A 19,397-nucleotide genomic window follows, 5' to 3' on the forward strand; every position below is an offset into this window, starting at 1 on the left:
TTTTGTGTCCATGAAATTGGAATAGCGCCCTCTGATGATGAAGTAGAAATGGATGACGATCAAGATGGCGGCCTCCATAACAAATTTCGCGCGGAGATTTTATAACACCTGTAGGCATTTACGGAGATTTACGTCCACAATTGGGCTCAGGCCTGTTCGACAACTATGTACTTCTATAACGGATGATGATGTTGGGAAACTTATCACAGATTCAGATTTGTGGAACGAGTACAACACAACGAAAGCTTACTGTGAACAATTTGGTACGCATGCATGCTAAATTTGTATTGCATAACGTTTAGGGCCTAGCCTAGCTGGAGTTACCCAGCCCTGAGTTTTATCATATGGGTTGTCTATAAGGGCTGGAGCGTATTTTTCTCATAAGTAGTAGTATATTCAAAAAAATTTTGGAAAATTTTCAATTTTGTCCCCGTTACACACTAATTGCAACTGCAACTCACCCCAAACTTGCCTGGAATAACCATTACACAGGTCCTTGAAGTAAAAAACGATCCACGATGAAGATTCAGCCTACAATTGCAGTGAAAACAGGAGGAATAACTGCTAACTTGACAACCTTTCAGGCATGGCCAGGACTGCTATGGAATTGTCCACACAAAAAAATTGTGTACAATGAATGGCGGCGGTCGATTACCACCACGTACAGCTCGCTGGTACTACGCGTTTTTGCGGTCGGTGCATGACGTGACGCGGAAGCGTAATACCCGATGACTGTTTCATGCATTAAGAAGAGGTTCACTCGCATCACAGTGCGGTACTGGAACGGCAACCGTCGAGTAAATAACACTGCACTATGAATGCACGATAGCCGGCCAACTCGACGGTTGCCGTTCCAGTACCGCACTGTGATGCGAGTGAACCTCTTCTTAATGCATGAAACAGTCATCGGGTATTACGCTTCCGCGTCACGTCATGCACCGACCGCAAAAACGCGTAGTACCAGCGAGCTGTACGTGGTGGTAATCGACCGCCGCCATTCATTGTACACAATTTTTTTGTGTGGACAATTCCATAGCAGTCCTGGCCATGCCTGAAAGGTTGTCAAGTTAGCGGTTATTCCTCCTGTTTTCACTGCAATTGTAGGCTGAATCTTCATCGTGGATCGTTTTTTACTTCAAGGACCTGTGTAATGGTTATTCCAGGCAAGTTTGGGGTGAGTTGCAGTTGCAATTAGTGTGTAACGGGGACAAAATTGAAAATTTTCCAAAATTTTTTTGAATATACTACTACTTATGAGAAAAATACGCTCCAGCCCTTATATAGACAACCCATATGATAAAACTCAGGGCTGGGTAACTCCAGCTAGGCCTAGCCATTTATATTGGCAGGGGCGGAAAGAATGTACGTTTTGGTTGTGTACAAAGTCTATGGAGCGTCGAGTGCATTTTTAAAGTATTTTCTAATGTTTCTCAGTACTCCCAGATTCATGTCTTTTCAATATTTTTTACAATGATTGACCTAGACAAAAAAGTGGTGTCAGGTTGGTTGCTATATTCTTTCCATAATGTGATCAAGCTACAATAAATGAGTCATTTGTCGACCCTGGTCAAAGAGCACAATCTCAGCATTACTGCTGTGAAAACTGCATGCTGGTACCATCTTTAGTTCAATAATTGTGGAAGTCGGAACACCAAGGGATGTGATGAAGTGATGTGATGCAGTGGCCCTATTTTGGCCTGAATCTCCAAATGAAAGTTTCCGACAAATTACTCATTTTAAAGCTTGATCACATGGGCTGTGGCTATGGGTCGGGGGAGGGGGAATAAAGTAATAAGTAAAAATGGTGATCACCGGAACGCATCGTGAATGCTGATTGCTTGGCACCAACCACAAAATGTGTTTAGAAAATGGCATTTTCCAGCACAACATACTGTTCTAAATTGCAAAAATGGTGTCATTAGAAAATAAGACTCAGAGAAGCCTGCTTTAGGTTGAAAAAGAGACCACAATACTTGGGCTGTCGGGTTTGTTTCTTTTTATTCTGAGCTTAAATTTTTATCAGAGATCATCATGGCCACCGTATTGCATTGTCTTACAGCGTTAAATCACTGCATCAACGTGGAACCCAAGACAGTATTTGCCAACAATGAAGTCAATATGTCGGACATTGAAGTGTATGGGTTTGACTACGACTACACGTTAGCGTGCTACACCAAGCACTTACATTATCTCATCTACAATCAAGCCGTCGAGAATCTGGTGGAGAGAAAAATGGTAGGTTGCACTGTTGAGACTAATTATAGACTTATCCGACAACCAAAGATAAAAGAAATATAAATATCTCTTTTTGATTGACATTGCAAAAAAAATACTGTAAACCTACTTCTTGCCTGCTTTTGTCTGTTGACCGAATTTTGACTAGTAAGAGTGCTTGCCTGAAAATATAATCTGACTGTTGGTGACAAACCTGTGTAAAACGCTTGGCAGGGGAAGAAAAAAATTTTTTTTGAATAAAAGTATTTTTTTGCAATCAAAAAGAGGTATTTATTGACAAGAAGTTCTTTTTTCTCCTAAAATCAATGCTGTTCCAAAACAAATAAGCCAAAATATACTGAAATCCACACTAGAAAATACTGATTGTTTGTGAAGGCTTTTCAAATCGTTTCTAAAATGTTTGGGTTTGTTTTTTCATATATTTTTCTTTCCTCCAGTTTCCCCCAGGAATCAAGAACATGGAGTACTCGCCAGAGTTTGCAATAAGAGGTCTGCATTTTGACACAAAGAGGGTAGGTATAATTTCAGCAAAATGTATCAATCAAAAAAATGTGGACAAATGCTTAGTGAAACATAAATGCTTCCATCTTTGCTACATACACAATTTTTGTTTCATTAGTACTTGATATTTTTCATTAATCAGGGTTACTTGTTGAAGATTGACGCCTTTCAGCACATACAGCTTGGAACTGTTTACAGGTAATTGACTGATGATGATAGCTGTGAATTTTTGATATTCACATTCCTGAAACCGACATCTTTCATCGTCAAGATAACTGCAAAGAAATGAGTCAGAGATCTCTTTCAAAGGAAACCTAATTGAATATCTTGGAAATTATGTTCACCTTCAATTGTTTAAAATTCTTTAAATTGTAAATAAAAAAAGCTACACTTCTTTGGTTTTTACACTTGCGGAAGTAAATACAGACCTCATAACTTCAATGTTTAAGTTCACTGAAAGGACCTCGTCACAATTCAGTGCATGATTGTACATAAATGGCGCAATCGACTGACAAATATTTTTGCGGAGTAATTTAACTGAACATTTCATGTAATTGATTGTAGGGGCAAGCAGCCAGTGAGTGATGAGGAAGTGAGAGCCAGTTACCAAGGAACTCACATCTCTGAGAGTTTGATGACTCCGGGGCCGGTGGTAAGCATCTTAGAATGTTACAGTTTCGAGGAAGATGTGATGGCTCCAGGTATATATCAATTCACAAGTTCAGTCGCAAGCAACAGGCGATGAACAGTAACAAAGGAATTCCTTTGCCAAAGTTCATTTGAATAACTTATGAGTTGACTGGAGACTGTGTGACTCGTGATTGATAGGTGATGATTTGTGATCTGTTACAAGAAATTGACAGAAGTGGGACTTGAACCTGCAACCTTCGCATTGTGGTACCGGTGCTCTACCAACTCAGCTACCCAGTCTCTGTTGGCAGTCCCACATTTTGTCAATGTCTTTATTCAAGGGGCGCTAATCATATGTCATAAATCCAAATAGGCAAGGGGCCTGTTAATTGTGTTTACCAATGTCTGTTTTTATATATTTCAGAGTCATCCCATAAAGCAACTCATGGATCTCTTTGCGATACCGGAGATGGCGCTGCTTGCCAATGTCGCAGAGGTAAAAACATCAGCCAAACGCTAGAGGGTGCCCTTCATTCAGACATAATGGGGCCAAAGAGGTTTTAAAAATCTCGGCTTAGTCTACAGCTTTGGCTCGAGGAGATTTGAAGTCCCTCATTTGGGGACTCTGGCTCAGTATTGGTTTATGTTCCGTTTCAGAATCATCGGGTCTTATATTATTTCAAAATTTCAGTCAGAGAAGAAACCAATTTTTTTGGGAGAACAGTGGGGTTTTGAAACCTGGACGCAAACAATATTTTTTTTCCTGCATTGACAATACGTTAATATTCTATCAGTTATTTCGTGGCATTCTTAGAGTTGTACTGGATAGTTTCTAGTACATGTATCCATTTTGGGGATTGGATATAGGAAAGTTGAAACAAACTCCAGAGGTACTTTGTAAGGCTTCCTGTGATTTTAGAACATCATCAAACCTTCGTTTTATATTATTTTCCCTTTTTTTTTGCAGTATTTGACGGAGAATGAAATAGATTACGATCCAGAATACCTCTTCACTGATATTCACGTAGGTACAAAAACATCCCTTTAAAGCAACAGTCTTGCGTGGTTAGGCATTTTCCTGCTTTTTGATATCTCCACAGTCAGACATGTAAAAGCAAAGCATACACTTATTACGACTGCACTGTTTGCCATAAAATAGTTTAGCTTTGCTGTTGCATTTTTGTGACATAGAAGCTTCTCCTGTTTTAAAACTAAATATACAATTATGGAGTCACCTTAAAAAGAAAACAGATATTTCATTAAAAAGTCTACAATTTTTTGCGTTCTACAGAATGCAGTTAAAGAAGTTCACATCTCAGGAATTATGCACAAAGAAGTTGTGGGAAATGTTGGTGAGTAGGATGCTCATGAACGTTAGTTAAAGAAGTACGTTTTCTTTGATTCACGACAGAATTATAGTTCCCAACCCTCCAACACTTTGGAGGATTTACAACCAAAATGGAGATGAATTAGATATGAAGCCAGTGGGTTAGGCAGTGCATCCAGCTTTTTCATGCCAGTGAGGTTGGGGGCAAAATTAAGGATGATAATCAACATCTGAACCGTCTTAAAACTGTCGTAAAAATACTGTTTTTTTGTATGACACCATCAAAATGCTGCCATCTTTTTTCTCAGCTAATATTTTGGCAAATTCTGTTCCCAGCAACAAAAATTGGGCCAAAACAGTTGGCATGTGACAAACGATTCTTTTTAAATCATACAAAGTATTTAAAACTGTTGTTCTTGATTTTCAGAAAAATATTTGGAGACGGGGACCGGTATTCCAGAGTACATCAAGATGCTTCACGAAGGAGGCAAACAGCTGTTTCTGATGACAAATAGTCCGTTCCACTTTGTGTAAGTGTACGCCAAAGATTGCAAAGAATACAAGACCTTGCTAGTGAGTTTTCCATCCATGTTGGCGGAGTGGACTGCCTCTTGACACAAATCAGCCAGTGCCTCAGGACCAGTAATTTCGCATGTTTGCCCTTCAAATCATTTGTATTTGTGTTATTAATTATCATGATTTTCTGTCGTTTGTAGAGACGAGGGAATGAAGTATTTACTGGGCCCAGATTGGATCGATCTCTTCAACGTCATCATCACCCAAGCACGCAAACCTCTCTTCTTCCAGGACACAACAAGGTAAACAACCCCCCCCCCCCGCCCCCACAAAGAAAATGAACGAACAAAAAAGATTTGCAGACACTTGCATGAACGTGGGCTATTCTAATTTCACAAAATGCTGGGAAATCTATGCTTTCTTTTTCAAAATGCATTTTTTTTTTTGTGATAACACCACACCCTCAGGTTCCATCTCTTACATAGTAGTTCTTTTCCCCAATTGACACACATTTGAAATACAGCCAGATTTTGGTGGCTTCCTAGCTTTGGATTGAGTAATATCCATGTTAAAAAAAATTGTTTTTCAGGAAATTTGCTATCATTGAATAAAACTCCAAAGCATTGAGCTAAACAATTATTATTCTCAACTTCTGATATTTCGATTTTCTTTATTTCCTCATATGGGCAGACCTTTTCGCTTCATCTACCGCAAGACAGGCATGCCATCTTGGGCTCGCGTCACCAAATTGACAAAAGGCAAAATCTACTTGCAGGTGAGGAAAAACGTGGGTCAGTTTCAGAGACCATTCTTCATCGAACTAATGGGAGACATTTGAGACAATTGGTGGCAGCAAACACACCGGTCCTTTTCAATAGGTCTCTCTCAAAGATGGCCATCTCTGTAAGAGAACTGCAACTGCGTGTTTTACGCAATCAAGCATGCATTGCGCAGTGTTCAAAATGTTCCAAACACGGGTGCTAGTGGCTCGAAATGTTTTCGAAATACAACGCAGCTGATCGGGTTATGCAAGTTGACGCTCAAAATGCTGATACACGTAGCTGGTCTGTGGAAAATGACGTCATTTGAGAGAGACCAGCAATTGCGTCATGTTTAAACTAATGTGCGCATGTTTAACACTCTCCCATTGCAAATACTCTGATATTTGGCCTCTTTTTATAGGTTTTGATGTTGTTGAAATAAAATTTAACCCTATTTTGAGTCAGAGTCTCCCAGCCAGAGCCTAAATATCTATTCATCCGTAACATGACAATAGAAGTTATATTAATTTATTCTGAATATTTCTCCTTCTAACAGGGTAACATGGAACAGTTTTCCAAGTTAACTCAGTGGGATCCTTCCACCGTGCTCTATTTTGGCGACCATGTTTACAGTGATCTTGTGGATCCATGTCTGAAGAACGGATGGCGGACGGGCGGAATTATCCCGGAGCTAGACGTAAGTTAACCTTTTCAAATACTTTCACAATAGAGTGCGCCACCAAATATTGCAAGGAACCCGCCACTTTTCAACTTTGCAATTGACTTCCTGTATTTATTCATCTGTCCCACATTTTGAAGCCCCGTAAATAACAAGCATTGATAAAAAAATTTCATCGATAACAATTTCTGAAATTGTCCAAAATAAAAATGCAAAAACAAGCAATTTCTTTTCATTTAGTATGAAATAAATATTGGCATTGTTTTGTAGCAGATGTATACTTTTGCCCAATGATGGATAACAACCAGTAATTTTTTAAAGTATTTCTTTTCATCATAAAGACGCAAGAAATTGATAAGTTGGTTTGGTCATTTTCCAACCGCCTGCATATATTGTATCAGCAGACTGTCGCGTCTATGCACCGATATCTCATGCAGATAGAAGTATGGAGAAAGTTGTTTTGGAGTGAAATTTATCAGGACCATTTACATAGATTTGTGTTTATGTGGGACTAACTTTTTAAGTGCAAGTCTTGAAAATAGTATAAAGATAAGTAAGTGTATATAGTGAGTGGTAATGTTCAGTAGGCTTTGTAATTCATCGTTCGATATATTACCCAATTTAAATGTACAAAAATAGTGTTACGGAAAATTTGTCAGGCAAAATTTAGCCGAATTTTTTTTACGAACCCTAAGCAGGAGAACTAGAATTGTTCGTTTCAACACCCCTTTAATTTAAGTATAATTACATAAATTCAAACAGCATTAAATAAACCAGGACATCCCAATCAAAGAAAGAATCCTTCATAAACAACTCACTTCCCCCTAAAAAATATCACCTCCAAGCCTCTTGCAAATTTTTAAGATAATGCGCAAGACAGGGTGTGATGGAGGTTTGCGTCAACGAACATTTAGCTGAGATTTCCTGTTGACCAACTTGAGGTATTTCAATGGGGGGAAGTGACCACTTACAAATTCAGAGAAGGGGCACTGATCATGACCTGCTCTAGTGCTTATTAGTCAACTGAAGATATTCAAAGGAAGTGTGAAATATTCTCCTTTATACTGCACCGCCCATATATGCACAGAAACATTAGACTCGGCATACCTACATTGTTCTCCAATTTTCCTAAAGTTTCTGAAATGTCCCTTAATGGTTCACACATTTATTAAATATCAGGTCTTTCAAAAGGTATTATTTGAAGATTTTGAAACCACCAAGAATGTTTAGCCCCCAGAATTTTTGATCTAGTACTGAGCCCAATAACTCTTTCTGTATAAAACAAAATGAGAAACTAAACAAACAATCAAACAACTTTTTAAAAAGAGTCAAATTTTATCTAAATGTCGTATATTATGATGGTCTTACTCATTATTTAAATAACTATTGAAAGGAGTGAGTCCACGTATTTGGTTTGGCCCGTCACTGTCATATTAACCTACCAGGACTGCTGTGATTGAGTAATCTGCCCCAGTTTTAGTGACTGAGGCACCGTCGTATAATATTCAGACAAAAATGCTCCGAGTTAAACATTAAAACCCACCCTTTAATTTGCGTCATCGTCCACTGTGATGCATTATCGGGTTCAGTGCCTGCATAATTATTATCTGTGAAGTGTTTGGGCAAACTTTGGTGGCTGTTTACTCAGCCCTTGAACTGTCGCAACTTTTGTTGGTTTGTGCCCCCCTCAATTATCCGTTAGATCTGTATCTGTGGCAAAATGTATCTGGAAGATTGCTGGTTAATATTTCGTATTGTTCTTCTTAGGGATCACACCACCGTGATATCATGTGCCCCTTATCCAAAATATTTGTTGAGTGAAGTGAAATATGAGATAAATAGAGTCAGATTGAAACAATTGCCTGTTTTTTTTGTGGGGGGGAGTGTTAAAAGCTTGGAAAGTGCAACAAATTTTATTTGGTAATTTTATAATGAGAGTGTCAGTGTAGTCTTTATATTTGTTTATGTGTGAGGAGGGATTATAATTCAAATCTTTTTATTAAAACAAATTCTGTAAGTTGGCAGGTTTTTTTTCTGTATAGGCAAGTGTCACTGTATTTCATGCACTGCCCTCTATCCTTTGATTTCACAGATGTAATGTAACGGATTAATCTGTAATGTACTTTTTTGTCTGTAATCGTCACAAGAACCCAAATGCTCTTCACCTTTTGCAAATCTACATGTATAACATTTACCCAATTTCTTTTTAGGCAAAACTAGTCTTTATTTTGTAATTATGGAGGCCCATCAACTCTGTGAAATATTGCATGGCCAACACGATGTCTAATTATTTCCTGTTTTCCTGTTTCTGTTAGCCTCTAGTTTCCCTACATTTGGTTTCTATCCTTTGTGTTAGGGGCCACAACCAACATCTAAACAGTACTAGAGAAAACAGTGATGAACTTTAAATATAAAAGTATGTCAGGATGTTTTTTGCTTTTATCTGAGGCTTAAATCTTATCGCTGCCTGATAAAAGTCACTAATTTCTATAATCCCATTCTATATTAGGGTAAATCTTAGATGCAAATTTGCACATTTATTAAATTTAATCCTTACATACACTGTTACCATATACAAAAAAGATATGAACTAAAAATAATTAGATTGTCAATTCTGAAGCAATGCACCGGGCTTGCATTTTTTCACCACTGTGTGCCAAAGAATATTCCATGTAATCTGTAGTTTTTTATCAGCTATAAAATATTCATAATAATTGAGAATTCATAAAAACATGTCCGTTTCCTTGGAATACCATAAATAACTGATATCAATTTATTTATCAAATAACAAAAAGCGCTTAAGTTAAACATGGGCCGATCTTTTTGTTATATAGCTCCACGAATTAAATGCATATTTTCAAATTATTAAGGAAAACTGCAAACATGATTGGTATTATAACAATACAATTATTCTGCAATACACTTGGAAGAAAGAGCATGTTTTGAGTCTACAGGTGCCTAATTTGAAATCAAAGAATCGTGAATAATTATTCCTCTTGCTGTATAATCCCCTGAACCCATGTACATCTTCCAAGAATAGCTTGTCAGGGGGAGTTAGCAACTGGCTTATTAAGTGTGTTTGTACATGTGTGTGGAGGGAGTACCTTTATTCCAGGAAACGGGCCCTAGCATTCTCACATTGTATGATAAACCTGTGGTCAGTGCATGCATGTATACTGTCAACATGAAAAATAAATACTGGGGACATGTGCCATTTGTGCACCTGTTGTGTGCATGCCATGGTACTGTGTGTTTGTATTTCTTTGAAAGTGTTGATTCCCCTAAAATATGGGGCATTTCTCAATGCTCAATCACGTCACAGTTGAGTTGAGTTACAATGTAATCTTAAAAGAGGAATAATCCTCCATGGTTCTATCGATCAGGCTGTAGTCTAAATAAATTGCCTCAGATCAACAATTAACACACACTCATCTCTTAAAAAAAAACAATCAGGGAAAAAATTTACATCTCAATTGTTGCAAGGTACACATGGACTATATTTGCTACTTTTTATTTTCTGTTCAATATTTTGTAGGACATTTCTTTGAGCACATGTATGATTTCCCTTGTGAAAAATACTGCACTAGTAGTAAAGTTGATTCAAAAAGTTGAAAGCAGCTATGATATTGCCTAGTTGATTTTGCCTGAAATTCAAGCCCTGCGAATTAATTGGGAGATGGAAAACAGCTGTTATGTTAAAACCAGATGTTTGTCCAATTGGTTAGAGGATGGTTAGACTAGCTGCCTATAACAAGGGCGTGATCTTCCTGCTGTAAAGAGTCTTCCTGCCTTAAACAATGCATGTATGATAATGAAATCATTGCAGGGCGCAGACTTCCAAAGTGCGGTTGTGAATAGCCTAGCTGTGGCCTTTAACACGATAATCATTTACCAGTCTGGGTTGCATGCTAGCACGTTCTGTCTGGTGCGAAGTTGACATGTTACTGGGTCATGATACAAAGTGAGCTGAGTCTTAAAGGCAAATTTTTTTTCTGTACATATGGTATTCAGTTCAGTTTAAAAAGGTACATGTACTTAACCATTGATCACATTATGATATGTTAAGTAGCCTGTGTCGTGTTTCAACTGATTTGGTAAATTATACTAATTTTAAATCAGTTCATAGATACCTGGGACAATTAAGTTACCCTGGGAAACTAGGGGCCTTGTTGCCAGTAATAGGCCTACGCCTCAGGCCAATATTGACAGCCAAGCCCTTAACCAGTTTTTAAACCACACGTTTATAACATCACTCTATTAAATCCACTTTTATGTCAATTTTCAAAAATAATTAGCTAATTTAAAGCTTGGTTTCTGATGTTACTAAAGAATTTGAGTAGCCAGATGTCAAAAATCACATGCTCAAGACCTTGCATGTTCTTACGCAATAATACAAACTTACAGGATATATCCAGACCAGGTTCATGCAAGGTTGTCCAACAATGTTGGTTTTGCGTAAGCATAGCAGTTAGGCTTGTTTGCTTTGTTGTCCATACTAATAGACAAACATCTGACATATGAAGGATACAGAACTAAATTTTGTTGAAATGTGGTAGCATGATACAAAAAAAGTTTTTGCAAAGATGTTTGGATATTTTGTCATCAGTAAATCAATACATCAAAAAAGAAGAACATCTATATAATTGGCCAGCATATAACCTGTGAGTCCCTGTACATTTATACTGCCCAAAAGTGCCCTGCCTATTATTCCATGTAGGCCTACTGCTCGAAAACACCCGAGCGCTCTAAGGTCTTATTTTTTTATGTAGTATTATAAATACATTGTGTACAATGTAGTACAGGCTCTAGTGGGTTACCCCTCCCCGACCAATACCACCATCACCACCACGCCCCCTTTTTCTTTGTCTGTCGGTTGTGAGGAGTGCATTAGGCCAAAGATATACTCGTAGGAAGCGTCAAAGGAAGCCGGAAACCTCACGTTTAGAAAATAATTACGTATCCTGGCTGGGCAAATGTTGAACTCAAATGTGACACTGAAACTCAGTTTACAGAAACAATAAGGAATATATTCAAATCTTTGGCAAGAAAAACATTGAAATTTTTACTCAAGTTGGATGAATGCTGACAAAACAATTCACTACCAGCACTTTCTATTGAAACTTGAAAGTTTATCATAATCATTGGCAAATTGTTGGATTAAAATTTGCCATGACTTAAGCCCTGGAAAGATCTAGTGTTTGAATTAATGATCCCATAATCCAAAAAATACAGTGGATATTTTTGCAAGGGTGTGTAAATCTGCCCCATATGAAGTTCCTGATGCCTCAAGTACAGTTGTAATGAAGCATTAAGTTATTTGCAGTTCACGCATTCAAGTTCAGTGGAAAGGCAATCAAAGAAATTCTCTCCATGCAGAAAAGAAGGTTCAGTAAAACTCATGACGTTTGGGGTCCAACGTTATGTGAACTCTTCATGATGTCCGGATTTGCGATCATGAAAATGTTTATTTTCTCCTTCTAAAACGGCAAGGACTTTGGTCCAATACATTTACCGTGCAGACTCGGCAAAATTGAAGGGCAAAGTACCACAACGGTTTCACAACTTCCATTTAAATAAATCGCTGGGTTTTATTGTGAAGGTTTTCTTTTCAATTTCCAACTTCCAAATCCTAGTACTATTACTAAAGAAACTGCTGTGAACTCTACTTGAGGGATGTAAATATGCTTGCATAATTGAAGTGAAAAAATGAAAAAAGCTTGACATAAATGTGATGGAAACGACTAACTGGTTGCCATAGAGTGACTGGAGCAGTTGGTGTGTAAATATTCAGCCTTTTCATTGATGACTTATATCACGTTGAACATTGATCCCTAAAAAGATTCACAGACCATAGCTACAATCCCTGTACTGTAGCTCTATGCACAGACAAAGAAAGGCGTACCGGCGCACGCTATAGTCACATTATTTTTCCTGGGCAATCATCCATTGCAATTGTGTGGGTGTTTTGATTCTTCTTCTTTTGAACTCTAGAAACTTTGGAAATGTTTTTTCTTTGTTAATTTGTCAGTTAACCATGGAGCTACATGTATGATTTATAACTACAGAGTTTCGGGGACTACTTAAAATAGAATTCACGGTGGACTTCATTTTGTAAAAAGATGCCATGATCGAGTTTCCAAACCTGTAAAGTCAGGTACATTTAGTAAAGAAGAGTTCAAAGTACAAATTTGTTTTAAATATTTGTCAGACTTGTGTGCCTCAAGTACAAGTAAATGTCAAAACTTAATTCAAATTTTGTTCAGACCTTTTTAACCACCTAATTTTCAACACCTTCCCTTCTTCGGTCCTACCATAGAGAAAGGACTTACTATATGGTCCTACCCTTCCCGCTACGTTTGTTTTATCATATAGAGCTTCATGATTCAGCTCTTAAATCTGAGCAAAAATATTAGGCACAAATCTCTCCAAATCCTTGGCTTCAGCTGAAAAATCTCACACAACATTCACACAAAAACAGCATAAAAAGAAAGCACAGCATTAGAGAACATTTGCTGTAAATTTAGGACTTAATCATTTTTCCAACTCCTTATTATTTCTTTCTTATCTTAATATCTTTGATATTATATCAACACTGATTAAAAGTTATTTAGTTGGCGCTATCATGTGTTGTTTTGCAACCTCTTACTCTTGTTTAGCTTTTATTGCCCACAGTGGTGATAATACATCAGTGAGGGTGGTATTTCCCCTTGGTACAAGGTTGACAAAACATCACACCATCACCCCACACTGTATGCTGCAGTCAATCAACTGCATATGGGCAGTTCCATTTTGGTCGGTGGTGAAAATATCCTGCCGTTCCTTCAACCGAAAATGTGCTACACTCTTGAAAACACAGTTGAAATTCGGTTGACAAATTTGTCAGGGAAAACGAAGACCTAAGACATGCTTTGCAATCTTCTGTTTGCTTTTTGTTGTTGAACCAAGCAACAATATGCATTATTTCAATATCCATGAACATTTCACCTTCCCTTCATCCAATAATGGTAGACTCTGACAAGACTCAACTCTCTCCTGATTCATTCTATGAATATTCATGTCCTTCCTTTGCTCTCCATTAAGGTCACAGAACTTCTCTAAGGTGAACAAACTTTGCTGGACATTATCACCCCACTTTTTACCCCTCCCCTTTTTGATAATCAAATTGTGTTTGAAAGGATTGTAAGTTTTGTTGTTACAGCTTACTTTAAACATACGGTAAATGAAAGGAAATAAATGGAACGTTTGATTTGTCATTGTTAACAATTAATATTTTCCGCATATCTAATTGAGACATGAAAATGTAAATTGGCTGTGAGTTGATATGAAATGTAAACTATTTGATTTTTATTTAATGTTCGATTTTATTATAATAAAAATACTAATTTGTGTTTTTTCCATATCGTTAATTAATGCGCAGGCTAGAGAGTGAAGCATTTTTTTCATTTTAAGACCTAAACTTTGAAAGAAATTAAAAACTGCAGTAAAACTTTAAAGAATAGGCCTGTCTTGCACATTGAAATGGCAGTCATTGGACTCAGGGGTGAACAAACTTTAACACATGATCACGCCACATTCTTTTCTTCCTTTCATTATTATTCTTTCTCAAGGAAACGAAAGCCATGTAGTTGCAAGTTGGCTTACTTGTTTTCCATGGAAAGAAACAAAATGCTGCCTTTATTTTGTCTTCAAAATATAATGGATTTGATTTCTGCATATATTCCAGCTTTGATTTGCACAGTTTCTCTACTCAAAAGAAATGTTGTCATGTTGGTTAGAATTTGTGTCGGCCATTTTGTCTAAATTATGCTTTGCATAAATGCAGTTGTTAATTTTTTTGCCATTTTTTTTTCGAAGCAGTGTAGTTTACTACATATTTTAATTTTTTTAATTTCACAAATCTTACATTTATGTTATGTCCATTTCCTTAAAAAGTGTATTCATATCATTATTTTTGCACCATCTGCAGATAAAACGGAAGCTAATTTCTGTCGCTGAAAATACACAAGAGCGGTAATTGATTCAGGCGGGGATTAAATTCAAGAAATAGTAACACGGAGCATTAATTGGAGGGCTGCCATTGGTCAAGAACCAACGTTTCTTTTTCCCGAGACAAGAAATTGATAAGAATTTTATAGTTTTGCTTTTTAAATAAAAAGCTAAAATGTCAATTCTCATCGGTGGAAAATACTTTGAACAAAACGTATGATTTAAACAGTCATTTTTACCATCAGTAAGACTTCTAGGATTTGCAGGTATTTCTGTAATTTGCGTCACTTGAAAATGTCACAAACATCATTAAGGAAGCAACAACATGTCAGGGCTTCCTCTGTACGTCACTATTTTTCTAGTTCTGTGTTTTTCGTAAACAAGTCCTGAGCACTAATTGACACTGTCTCAAAATAGAAAACAAAATTATTCCTTGGACCTTCAGTCCAATTAGTCAACATATGTTTGTGGCTAGTATGCCTTTTCACTTTCGTTCATTTTCTGTCCATTGTTTTTATATACAGGATGAGATTGCGATCTGTAACTCAGTCCCATTCAAGCATGCACTGACTTGGCTCGTGCTGCTGCAAGAACTCATACAGAAACACCAGGTATGGACATTTGTTACTGGATAGTCACCAGTGACTACTAACTACATACAGGGCAAGGGGAATCGGCCGGGGTCTGGGGGGGGGGGGTTGTCCCTCTGAGGGGGTGGGGTTGGGACACCCCCCCCCCCCTCTCTCACGGTGTTGGGAAAATAAAATGTACTCAACGATGGTTAAACTGGCAATGATTTATTAATGGAATACAGCCCAAAGTTTTTTGGGGGTTTTGGTTGGGAGGGGGTGATTGACAATTCATTACATTGCTGGATTTCATCTCGGCTTGCTTGTGCTTTCTTTAGGTTCATACAGATCCTGGTTGCCAGGCAGTTGTGCAGGAATGGTTGAGAGAAAGAACCCAAGTCAGGTATGTCCACGCCTCATGATGTTTTCTTACTACCACCTGTCTCCGCCTCATACAAACTCATTTTCTTGGGCAAGATGCGGCCCTTCTAGTAAAATCCATCACAAATCCGTTCACAAGAAAATGACGAGCCTTTTCACAAGTCCGGTGACGAAAAACATGGCAGTGCTTTCATCAATTATCAGTTTTCTTTCCTCAATTATCAGTGAATAAAGTGTGAATTGGCTCGAGACAGGATTTCCACTGATTCCCTTTCAGGAACACAACCAAGTCGTTGTTCAACCCCCAGTTCGGCAGCGTCTTCCGGACCTTCCACAATCCGTCCTACTTCACCTCTAGGCTGTGTCGTTTTGCTGACATCTACATGTCCTGCCTGGGCAATCTCAACTCCTACTCCTTGACCCACACCTTCTACCCGCGCCGGTCGGCCCTGCCCCACGAGCTGAGCTACAGCAATGTCTTAGAACTGTAGGGTTAAATAAAGACAACTGGGAAACATTTCAAATCCGAGGTATTTTATCGGGTATAAGTTGCAGGATTCTGAACAACTTCTCAATCTTTCAGCAATGAAGTTATCAGTATTGGTGAGTCAAGCAGTTGCTGATGGACATTTCCTCGGAAGATGTCCCGGACAAATGCAGAGCTTCTTCCGGACAAAGTGAATGATTCTACTTGCAACTTGTCCGGGAACTCGTCCCAGATAAAAGTTGAGATGGGTCCAAAGCAGAAAATACAGCTCACAGTAAATGTTCTTGCTAAAAAAACAGAAATCGGTAGGGAACCAGTCACAATCAATGGCACATCACCTTTTCTTGTTGCTAAGGAAACTTTTGTGTGTTAAGCAAATTTGTGTGCTTAGCAGTTTCATATAATTAGCTGTGGTGTATGAATGGGCTCTGGGCATGCAATATGGAGAGTATTGGCCCTCATATGAGGGCCATATGAGGTTCATCTATGACACTACTTTTGAATATGAAGTAGGTTGCAATAAATGTGATGTCACATTTTGCATTTGCGCCAAATGTATGCCTACATGTACATCCCTTTTTTTTGACTGCGCTTCCAAGCAACATGATGTTACTATTAAAACAGTGATTGCGATGTCATGAAAATTCTATCCATAGTGAATATTGCCTCACCATATGTACATGAGATGCAGTGAATGCGACGAAATTTGTAATAAAATAATGTGCACAATGCATGGGTTGCTTGACAAAAGCCTAGCTCCCGTATGCAAACAGTAATGTCTGCATGCTTACCACTACCAGGCTTAGTCAGGCACAGAATTCAATGTCTGGCTGAAGTGAATAATCTTCTGTGGGGTTTCCTTGATATGAATAACAAATGTTACTGGTGCTAGCTAATAGAAAATTAAAGGTATTCAATTTTAAGTTTATATTTAACCCACCGTGTCTTTTATATAAACTGTCTCGAAAATGCTTCAATGTTGTACTTATTAGTGGTATATCCAAGCTTTTGAGCTGGGTAGAATTTTTTATCCACTAAAATTCTGAATTACTGAACCCCTTAAATTCCCACCTTTTTTCTGGGGGTGAAATGAATGCCCAGTACAGCGATCACAAAAGCTTATCAGGAAATGTATTTGAAAATCAATTCCTGAAGCATTTTGATTGAAATTAACAAAAAAAAAAGAGCCTCCTGCCAAACATATTGGATACTTCACTGAACTTATGTACTTCTATGGTGTTTGTAATGTATATATGGATAGATTAAAAATTTACTGTACATAATTGATCCCTTCTTAAAATCAATGCATGGTTTGATCTTTGAAGAATGTAGATATTCTTATGCAATGTACAAGTGTAGAACCTTGTTTAGCAATAATTTGTGGAACCTTTTTTAGCAATAATTTGTTATATTTTGGTAATTGTCCTGCATAAAAAAATGACCATTAGCTGCCCTGCCCACACAAATTGCAACATGCATGGATTTCTGTTGGTTGGTGTTGGAAGCTGGTGTTTTCCAAACTAAATATGTAATAATTCAATTATTCAAATATCCAAACTTGTCGGACTTGTGGTGACCCCTTTCTGATCATTTGTTACTCTTTTATTAATTTGCCCCAAGATTTATTCCTTTGACGCTTAGTGTCAAAACAGAATACAAAGAGGTATGGATACCGAGCAAGTAGCATTGTTTTGCATGATTAGTATCATACAAACAATTTGAATCAACTGTCTTGATTTCTTTGTTAATTTATGCAAGCTTTCATCCATTTCATAAACGTTGTATTCTACAAGTAAACCTTGTGCAATATATATTTTTAAATTTTATTTTTAACTCTGCTTTTAGTGAGTTACAGTTTTTAGATAAAAGCTGAAGTTCTAATGTAATGGAAAAAGTGTTGATTGTTGTTGAATATAAGTGCCCTGAAGAAAAAAAAAAAGGAAAACACAATTTATAAATCCTTTTTTTTTTATTCCCCTGCCTAGTTGGTTGTCGGGCCATACTGTGAACGAAGGCCATTCCCAGGTTTGTTTTAATCCCGGATGATTTCCATCACAGCTACCTCCCTCTTGAACCCCCCTCCTCCTCCAGACAGTGCAAGGACTTTCCACAAGAGACTTGTTTGCCATGTTTTGGAGAAAACTGCTGTCTGTATTGGCATAAATTATGGGCTCAAGGCTATGCGCCAACAGCACATGCAGGAGGCCCAGCGGGCTAGCCCTGCCACTTGAGCCTGGCGTTACATAACAGTGTCCTCCAGCTAGTATTGATCATGTCTGCAAAGCCAGATCGCCTGATGTGATGGCTACGGTTTTTTCCTTGAAGAAATTTAATTTTGAAATCGTTGGCATAATGAACAGGCAGCAAGATGATTTAAATACAATTAATAAAATATTGCATTGTTCTCTCCATTTTTTTTACCCACATGCTTTTTTAAAAATTGATGTAATTTTAAAGAGTTTGGGTTTTATCTGAAATTGACCGTGCAGCAATAAGAAAGGTTTCTACCGAATAACATCAAATTTGTTATTTTTTTTACTGCATTTTCAAACCTGGCTAGTATTACAAAACATAGGTATAAGTGAGATACAAAATAGCGGATTTTTTTCTAAAAGAATTTAACTTCTAGTGAGACAGGATTAAGGAGAACGTTTTTACTTCCATTTATAGTGCTTTTGGCTTCAAAATATTCATTCTGTCAAAGTCAATAATAGATATGTGTATAGTTGTTCATTATAATTATGTTGAATCAAATTCAGATTCGTACATTGCTCAAGTCGGGAAAAACCGTTATCACTTGACACTCGTCTGAATACATTTTTAAAAATACTTGCATACAAAATGCACTCGCTATTTTGTACCATTGAGTAAGGAATACATGTGTATAATGGAAGAGTATTGAAGAAAAAAACGACGTGCGGTGTTGACTTTTGGCACTTTGCACTTTTCTTGCAGGACATGATTTCACTCGGTGAGGTCTGGGATTTTCCCGGCTCTGACCAAATCCGGATCGTCACATTCCTAAGCACTGAAGTTTTGAGCCCTGCCAACACTCTGACCTGTGTTCTCACGCATGTTTTCAACTCGGTTTTAATTTAGGGGTGTGTGAATTCATCTTGAGATCCGGGAAACCCAGAACTTGTTCACAGCAGTTGTTTGCATCGTCCGTAACAGAACAAAAACTCGAGGACTGAAGGCGAAGTCCGCTGATAGCATTGTATTCGAAGTCCGTGTAGAAGCTGTCAATAACAAAGCCGGTATTTGGGTTTATTAAGAAATACGTCAGCTAAAAATTCCATAACAATTTTTATAGAGAGTACTTTAT

At 37.7% G+C, this 19,397-nt stretch overlaps 1 protein-coding gene across 1 annotated transcript; it reads left to right on the forward strand.

Annotated features, from left to right (window-relative positions):
* Nucleotides 1-25: 25 nt before the first annotated feature.
* On the forward strand, nt 26-18,022 carry LOC119723387 (5'-nucleotidase domain-containing protein 3-like). The gene is made up of 15 exons (XM_038194000.1): nt 26-263; nt 2,060-2,235; nt 2,673-2,747; nt 2,879-2,934; nt 3,301-3,388; nt 3,791-3,862; nt 4,334-4,390; nt 4,658-4,718; nt 5,121-5,223; nt 5,410-5,511; nt 5,900-5,984; nt 6,527-6,667; nt 15,160-15,246; nt 15,543-15,607; nt 15,863-18,022. Exons 1-15 carry the CDS (start codon nt 53-55, stop codon nt 16,074-16,076), a joined length of 1,593 nt encoding a protein of 530 aa, XP_038049928.1. The 5' UTR covers nt 26-52; the 3' UTR covers nt 16,077-18,022.
* Nucleotides 18,023-19,397: the final 1,375 nt, after the last annotated feature.

This window comes from Patiria miniata, unplaced genomic scaffold (assembly GCF_015706575.1).
Source record: "Patiria miniata isolate m_02_andy unplaced genomic scaffold, ASM1570657v1 HiC_scaffold_17, whole genome shotgun sequence".
Taxonomy (NCBI): domain Eukaryota; kingdom Metazoa; phylum Echinodermata; class Asteroidea; order Valvatida; family Asterinidae; genus Patiria; species Patiria miniata.

Coding starts and splice junctions, on each gene's coding strand:
- LOC119723387 (XM_038194000.1), top strand. CDS start 53: ATGACGATCAAGATGGCGGCCTCCATAACAAATTTCGCGCGGAGATTT. Junction 2,236..2,672: donor ATCTGGTGGAGAGAAAAATG/GTAGGTTGCACT, acceptor TCTTTCCTCCAG/TTTCCCCCAGGAATCAAGAA. Junction 15,608..15,862: donor AGAGAAAGAACCCAAGTCAG/GTATGTCCACGC, acceptor ATTCCCTTTCAG/GAACACAACCAAGTCGTTGT.